This window comes from Mastomys coucha, unplaced genomic scaffold, assembly GCF_008632895.1.
Source record: "Mastomys coucha isolate ucsf_1 unplaced genomic scaffold, UCSF_Mcou_1 pScaffold15, whole genome shotgun sequence".
Lineage (NCBI taxonomy): Eukaryota > Metazoa > Chordata > Mammalia > Rodentia > Muridae > Mastomys > Mastomys coucha.
In genome coordinates, this window is record NW_022196897.1 from 22314874 (window position 1) to 22323504 (window position 8631).

An 8631-nucleotide genomic window follows, 5' to 3' on the forward strand; every position below is an offset into this window, starting at 1 on the left:
AAAAAAAAAAAAAAAAAACAAGCTCCTCCCGATGCTAAAGCTCTCAATTCACTGACAGGCAAATGGCTTCATGCTGCCACTTAATCTCATTTCTTGCATAATGCCCTCTAATTAGCATATCAAAGTGAATTAATACTTCTAGGGCATTAGCAATGGGGAAATCTGCTCCAGGCTCACAATAGCAGTTAAGAGAGAGCCAAGAAATCCTCAAAAACACCACAAACCACTTTGCATTGCAAAACTGTTCAATTTATTTATCCTCTCTCTCTAAACACTTTTACCGCACACTGTTTTACTACTGTTCACCAAACAAAATGATAATTGCCAAAGTTACCAGCATCTGTAATGCCTGTTTAGAATCTTAATTTAGATTATGTTGCAGATAATTCCTATATGCGACCATTTGTTCTATTATAAATGTTAATACAGAGAGTGGAAATGTTGACATTCTCAATCAGTTAATTTGAATTTGAAATAAAATTTTATGTGATTTTAAAATTTATGAATTTTTTAATGTAAAAAGCCACCTGCTGGAGCTGATGCCTAAGAAATATGTTCTGAAAACTGATGCACCACATAAAACAAAACAAAACAAAACCATTTTGTACTAACATATGTTGGCATCTCCTAAATAATGGTTTAAACATCAGGAGAAATCATCAACATTAAAAGGATTATGCTATATGCCAAAAACTCATTAATATGATCACATAAAAAGGGTTAGTACTCAAAACAGCTTAGCACTTTTAAAATACTTAAGCTGAAAGAAAACAAATATAAAACTCTAAATAAGTATATTTACCCATAATTAGAGTAAGTCCTGCTTAGTCAATTTAACACATTCTAGAATTGACCTCTTTGCTAGATTACACACTTTATTCAAATTCAGTGTGCAAGCAAGCTACACTTTGCACTAAAAACTATAAGCATATTATATGTTTAGATCATGTCTATGTCAAGGTAATAAGGGATTCTAACTGCAAGACTGCTTAGAAAGAGCATTGTTAAAATCAGGACTTTAAGATTGAAATTTGTTTTCTAATATGTTCTATGTCTGAAGGCATAAAAGATGGCATATTTTTTCCCAATGGCTCACTCAAGCATTACTCTTTAACTTATTTGCTAAATATAGCACTATCACATAGCTGCAATAGCAGTTTGTTTAATTAACTTCTATAACTTTGTAAAGAAAAGAAAATGTGATAAATAGACCTGAAAAACTTCACTGATTTATGCCACACTGTATACTGTGATGTAAATGAGTGCCTCTCCACATGTCCTGGCTGGAATGGCCTATAAAAGTAGAGCAAGTACTCGGAAAGGTCAGCATGGGAGGGAGATGTGGAGCTTTGTCAGTTACTACTTCACTCATGCTGATCACACTGATAAATGGCTAAAGCACAAGCCTGCTGAGAAAACAAATAAAACATTATTCTCCTAGTGTCAAGATTGAAATAAAAAGTATCTAAAGATTCTTCACAAATACTTGAATCCATATGGGAGAAACTGTCTAAATCCTATTTAACTTGATATGTTAGTACTAATGTGTCAAGAATTTATTTTGAATAAATATTGTATGGTCTCCACATAAAACAAAGTGATGACAAGTGGTTCAGAAAATTCAGTTTCAATTTTTTTACTTCTCACACTTTTTTCAATTCTTCATAAAATATAATATTACCCTGTAGCATGCCCCCATATAGTACCAAAATACAAATAAGATGTAACTAAATAAGATGTTAACTAAAATCTTGCTTTAGAGTATAAAATTTATAAACTAAAATCTAAACACTATAAGTTAAAGGAAAGTCATGAGTATGAAAAAAAATTTAGTTTTATGTTATAAAAGTGGGTAGATTTGTATATTGGGGGGCAAGTTGGCACCTCCATTACCAGTGAATTAATATACTTATAATTTGGAATAAAGTTATAAAAATTAATAAAAATTACATAGTTAAGTTCACAAATAAAATATCAAAACCAAGCAGACCTGTAATGAAGCTCACTAAAACTAAGGTGCAAAAGAATTACCTGCATAGATCAAGTTAATACTGACAACAGTTTCACTGTATTAAAATATATTTTTTATTGGAAAGAGAAAGGCTAGAAAAGATCCTCCCATTTTAAAGGTATATCTGCATGATACTTCAGACCAGACAGTTCTAAAATAGACTTGCCAATGACAATTTTTCCAGGTTTTCTACCAACAGATTGAGTGTATTATTGTTTAAGAATGAAAGAGGAGGAAAAGAAAAAAAAAAAAAAAATCAGACAAATGTCAGTCTTTTACATCCTTCAAAATCTCCTACAAAATCTCCAGTAAGCAACACAAATATAAAAAATTGACAAAATACTCTTAAATGGCTTTAAGGAAAATATAATGATAAGGCAATATAATTTATGATCTTCCTAACAAACACCAACTTTGTATTTTTCCTGTTTAATCATTTAGTATTCCCAATGTAAACAGACCATAATGTATTCCAAAAATTGATATAAAAATTGAACTAATAAAGGCCCATTACTATTCAGATCACGAAAATTCTGAGAGAGCAGAAGTAATAGAGAAAATAAGATTGGCCAATTGTTGCCATTATTGAAGGTAAACAATGTTCAAAATTCTCTTCTTTCTATATATGTGTATTTATTATTGTTGCTATACATACATATTGTATGTATATATGTATGTATATATGTGGGAATGTGGTATTGTTGCTGTTGTCTATAATAAAAAACTCTTAAAAGCTGGAAAATTCCCTCATCAAAACAGAAACATTATGCATATATGTATAATGCAATTGCTTTCAAAAGTTTGAAGCAAATGGTAACTATACTGGATATAATACAAAATCAATTTAAAATATATAATAAATACAGAACCATTTAGGCTCAGAAATAACAATTTTCATATTTCTTTGTGAAATGTTTACTTGATGAGTGATCTGATTTTTATACATTGAGAATTAAAAGAATAACACAGCACTATAACAATAAGAAAGGTAGCAAAATTTTACATGGAAGTCTTAAAAAAAAGAGGCCAGAAAAAAGATGCAAATGAAACACTAAAAATGTAGGGTGCAAATTAAATGGAAGGGTTAACTAAGAGTACCAGCCTATCCTCCTGAAAACTAATCACACTTTTATCAATAAAGGTAAAAGGTTTAAACATTTCATATACTAAATGGGTGTAAAAACTCATTTATAAACTACATTTTTCCCTAGTTCTGATTATCTAAAATTCTTATGAGTTTCTCAAGATGGATTGTTTTAAAAGTACAGCATTTATAATAGTCATTTTCTTTTCTTGAAACATAAAAAATCCTCAACCAGCCCAACCAGCCAAGTAGGCCTTTCTCTTCCCCTGCGGACACCTCCTGCAGTAGAGAAGTTCATTAAGTTTTATGATCTTCCCAAGTCAGTCCTGCTTATAAGCCTCACAAAGCCTACAAATCTGGCAAACCATCACGTCTGCCATTAGACATTACTAGTAAATGAACACTATTTAGGGTTTGTGGTGCCAATAAATCACAGTTTGGTTGGCAGCTATCAACAATGTGTATTTTAACCTAGCATGGAAAAAGGAAAAGGTTATGTTGACTTTTTTAATATACACTACTTTTTCACAATATCAGTATTCAGATCATATAGTAAACTGCTGGATTAGTATACATTAAAAATACTATCCTTGAAAAAAATGATTCCTTCATTTGAATCCCCATAATTAAGGGTCCATTAAAGGCAGATTTTTGAAGATACATTGTTTCATAAAGGAAACACTTCACAGTCAAGATTAAAGTAATAGCAAATAGTTCAGTGAGTATACCAACAGAAGCATAAGTCTCACTTCTCAGAGATATCTAATAAGCAAAGGGTGGTAACATGATTTTGTTATAATCCTAAAGAAGACCCTAGCCCGTCAATTACTATCTCCCTTGCTTACATAGTTTAAAACAGACACATATCTCCATTTTAAAGCCTGTAACTTTAGTTGCCTCTAATATGCATAAATGTCACAACTCAACAATGAAAAATCTTTCTGCCCCAAAATAACCGTAGAATAAATTTTATAATAGAATACATTTTTTTTAAAAAAAAAAAGCAATTATCTTATAGTAAAAGTAGTTTCCTTACTTCTGAACAAGAAAATAATTGTGGCAGATTACCCATTTATCTATCAAAAGGGGGAAAATGCCTTTTTATATTTGGTAGGGGAGAAATAAGATGTTTTCCAAACTAAGTCCCTTGTGTGTATCAAAACTGGCAGTATTCACTGCCTGATCAGAAACCTCAAAATCTACTAGCAGTTCTACAAATACATGATTTTTTTTAAATGATTTTGTCTTATTTTAAAAGAAAAGCAAAACTAAAATCACACTATCCACTGACATGGCAGTTCCCACCCAGCCACCCTTCTAGTTCTCAACTTGTCAGCCCCCTCCCCTTCATTATGCAGAATAGAGTCATCACATAATATTCCTGATTTATATTCACAAATGACTAGATGAACTTTCTGTAGGTAATTAATCCTTACATATTATGATAACAGATTAATAAAATGATTTAAATAGAAAGTATTAAGTAGCATACACATATTCCCTAACACTTATTTTCTAAGTTCATAATGTCTCTAAAGCAGGACTGCAGAAGCAGACAAGGGATAGGCCCTGGAATGTGCTGCCGGCTTTCTCTGCTTTGGTAACACTAATGTCTACACAGCTGCTTTATTTCAAATTGAGGGCTGAGTCTAGCGATCCTGTCTCCTTCTAAGACTGGGTTTAGAGCATGAGGCAGAGCTATGGATAGTAGGGGAGAAAGAAGAGAGAGAGAGCTTCACCCCATCAATCACTCAGTACTTAAATCCCATCCCTCTCAAGCTCAGAGAGGCAGGCAAGAGGATGCCTCTGCCCAGACAGCCACCTTCACTGTCGGCTCCTGGCTTTTCATAAAAGAGATAACCTGCAAACTTGGGTCACAGGTCAACGCACAAAAAGAGGATCTAATTTACAAGTTATCACTGAAAGCCCAAGAAACAATTTTCAAAACACAGAAATTTCTTTTGTCTGCTCTCTCCTGGTTGTTAAACAGCAATATCCCTACCAAAGCTCTCTCTAACCATAATCTAAAAAGACTTGTTTCTTTGCCTTAACTCACCTTTGACATGTCATTGACTATGCTTTCCTTTCAGAATGGTGTAACTAAGTCCTGTGCAAATAAGCAACTAGAAGACTAACACTTCTTAATTGAATTTCCCCTGCTGTTAAGTGTTCAAACATGAAATGCTGTGTAGTTCTTTGTGGTTAGGCCAAAACTTTAAAGGGATAAAAAATAAATACAAATCATAAGAAGGGTGTTCTTACTAGAGAAGAGCATCAATTCCATCTCTTTAGCAATATAGTGCCATATAAAATTGAATCAATCTTAATATTCACACCACAGTCAATATTCCAGTGCTTAGCTGTCAGCACGAACTGGAGTGGAGTCCTGATAGCAAGAAAACCATTGGAAATTAAGCAACATAAATGTTCTAAGAATTATATACTTTGATTCACCCAAATAAAAAGCCTTCAAGATTCAATGCTGGATGTCTTTATTGTTAGATTAAAATCATCTAACATCTTAAATCATAAAGTACTCAAAAGGTGGCTAAAATCAACATATAGTAAGTCAGTAATTTAAAATGACTTTGATTTTCAGAATATAGTGCATCATCAAAGGGGGGGAGGAAAAAACCCTATCATTAAAAAAAAAAATCATGGCATGAATGAATAGTAAATAAAGTACTTCATTAAGCTCTCAATATTTACTAATAATTATGGTTTAGCATACATAAAGAGAGAGCAAAAAACCATCATCTTCTCTGGCTTACTTTTAGGAATATGAATAGTACCTGTTTAAACAGAGTATAACTTGACTTCCGACCTAACAGTCTTAGGCAATGTATTATTATTTGTAAAATCAATTCAAAGACAGCCAAACACTGAAACATTAAAACAGCCTTAGTTGGAAAATGCAATATAACTGGACTTGATTTTTTCTTCTTTGACTCAATTTTCAAAAGGGCAACTTTAAAAAGCAATACAACCCAACACATACAACAACAAATAAATCAATCAATGGTAAAGCTTGATTGATGGAGGTTTTTTTTTTACCATATACAGGAAAGATAACTAAACACAAACTAAAACATGTGAAACATACACACACACATATATATATATACACACACACATTTATATGTATATATACATGTATATACATATACAAGCTTTACCCTTAAGTCAAGAGTAAAAATACCTTAAATAGAAAAAGTCTGACAAGAAAGTTAAAACTATAAGGAATTGTCAAAATTTTCCCTAACATGTATCAGCAATTTTCATTCTAGTACTTCTGCAAAACCTATCCTACTCCTGCCCTGAACTTCAGAATGTTTCATCAGCATCTGTGGACATCTTTCTTTATATATTGAAGCTCAGTTTTACAAATGTAGCACTTGTAAGACAGAGGCTGTAATATAAGTACCAATAGGCGTGATACATTGTATATGCCTAAGCACATGATTTTCCTTCCTGGAGTCCTAAAAATCTTCCCACCTAAAGCACTAAGTCCAGGGTGTTACTGAGGTGTGTTCGGTTGTGTCTTCTCCCAGTAGAACCGAAGCTTAAAACTGTCTAAGTAAAACAAAGTTCTGGTGATGCCTCTCCAGGGGAACTGGTCCTTGGCATCCAGTCTCCCACTGCTCCTTTTAAAAGCTGCTACACACGGCAAAAAGAGATGGGAGAGGGCGGCTAGCTAGAGCCCCCTCCCCGACTAAGGCCAGGGACTACCTCCTGGGGAACTGCGATCCAGCCCTATTCTTATATACACTTCATTTTGTTCCAAAGCAGAATTGAGAAATAGATTCCAGATTTATTGCAGTTTTTTCTCAAGATCAGGAGGTGGGAAGCAAAGAATGATCAAAGATGGCGGTGCCCAAAAGCAGCAGCTCTCAACTGGAGAGTCGAAGGAGTAGATATGACCCCACCTCGGGGGTCTCCGGGCCCACTGCGGGCAGCAGAGTCTTACCTGTTTTCTCTTTGATCTCACACAAGACGCTGAAGAGCGCCGGTTTCATTCTGTGACAGTTCAGAGCATGTTTCCTAAAAAACAAATAGCAAAACACAAAGGTATTAGCATCACCTATTGGAATAATATGGCGCCTTCCTTTAAGTTAGACCCAAGATGTAAAACCGGCCCCCAGTTTGGAAAAGCTCTTTTGAACCTCGGGAAGTCAACAAAAACTCAAGTTGACTAGTTCGCAACTGGCGGCAAGCTCTTGCGGCGAGAGCTCCAGCCAGATAGCAGCGTGACCCATCTGCTGGGCCGACAGAAGCCCGGGCAGACGCAGGAGTGACCCGCGCATGAGGCTCCGTCCGCTCCGGGGGCCGCGGCGGGGACCCAAGGGACCAGCCCGGTTCGGAGGGAACCCCAACGCCCAAGCTCCACAGGAGGAGCGGGCGCAGCGGCCGGCCGGCGGCTGATAATCAGCCGGTGACAGCTCCGCAAAGTTTGCCAAGCGGCCCTCCCTCCTAGTGAACTTGGCGCTCCCGCAAAGGGACGTGCGAGGAAGCAGCCGGTCACCCCAGACTGGGCCGAGGGGAGTGCATGCCCGGAGTCTGGGCTGGCGGAGAAAGTTGCACTTCCCTACGGTGCGGCCCTGGACCCGGCTGGGACGCGGAGCGCACAGGGTCCGGGCGGGAGGTTTAAATCCGGGGAGGGGGCCGGGCAGCGGGGCACGGACGAAGCACTGATGGAGTTTGTCCCGAGCCCGGCGAGCAACTTTGCCCGCGCGATGGAGGTGGGGTGGGGGGGAGGACACGGCAAGTGCCCGGCGGGCGGAGAAAGTTCCCGCCCGAGACTGAGGCCCCAGTCCCGGGAGCCACCCGGGCCCGAGCCCGGCTCCCGTACACACACAAAAGATGCTTAATGAGACGACACCAACTTTGCTTGCGCCTCGTCCAAGCTCTGGTCGGTGATGGTCATGATCTGGTGGAGGATGTCGCCGATGTCCTGCTTCCTGCCGTCGCCGTCCGCCCCTTCGTGGCCGTGAGGGGGAGGTGGCAGAGCCATACCCCCCTGGACCGAGTGGCCGGCCAGGTTCACCCCGGCCAGAGTCTGCAGCATCCTGGATTGATCGTCCATCCCGCCGCGCGCGGGCGGGAGCGGGCGGCGGCAGCGGAGGCGAAGGCTGAGGAGGCGGCGGCGGCGGCGGCGGCGGCGAGGGAGGAGAAGAAAGAGGGGGAGGGGGAGAGGGAGGCGGCCGCGCGCTCCCCGCCCGCGCGGGAGGGGGCGGCCTGGCCCGGCGCGGCCCGCGGCTGAGGGGACGCGGACCGGCGTCCGGCTCGGGCTTCCGCCGCGGAGGAGACTGAGGACAGCGGCGGGCGGAAGCGGCGCGCTCGCCGGCGGAGGCGGAGGCGGTGATGCCCGCTGCCCTCCCGCGGCTGCCGCGCCGCCTCCTCAGCGCCCCGCGCCGCGCCGGGCCGCCCCGCACAACTTGGTCCTCAGCGGCAGCCGAGTTGCCGAGACGCCGCGGCCGCCGCCCGCGCCAGCCAGAACGGTCCCCTCCCTCAGCCGCCTACCGCCGCCCGCCGCCGC

The 8631-nt window shown here is 39.8% G+C and overlaps 1 protein-coding gene across 2 annotated transcripts in view; it reads right to left on the bottom strand.

Annotated features, from left to right (window-relative positions):
- The window catches only part of Pbx3 (PBX homeobox 3), a 197609-nt gene extending 189324 nt beyond the window's left edge, over nucleotides 1-8285 (bottom strand). Inside the window, exons 1-2 of one of the 2 annotated variants that reach the window (XM_031369926.1) lie at nucleotides 7979-8285; nucleotides 7063-7136 (exon numbers count right to left, since the gene is read on the bottom strand). In XM_031369926.1, coding sequence (XP_031225786.1) covers nucleotides 7063-7136; nucleotides 7979-8178 — 274 coding nt within the window. In that variant the 5' untranslated portion in view covers nucleotides 8179-8285. The remainder of the gene's footprint in view (nucleotides 1-7062; nucleotides 7137-7978) is intronic. The other variant, XM_031369927.1, reaches the window with a different exon arrangement.
- Nucleotides 8286-8631: the final 346 nt, after the last annotated feature.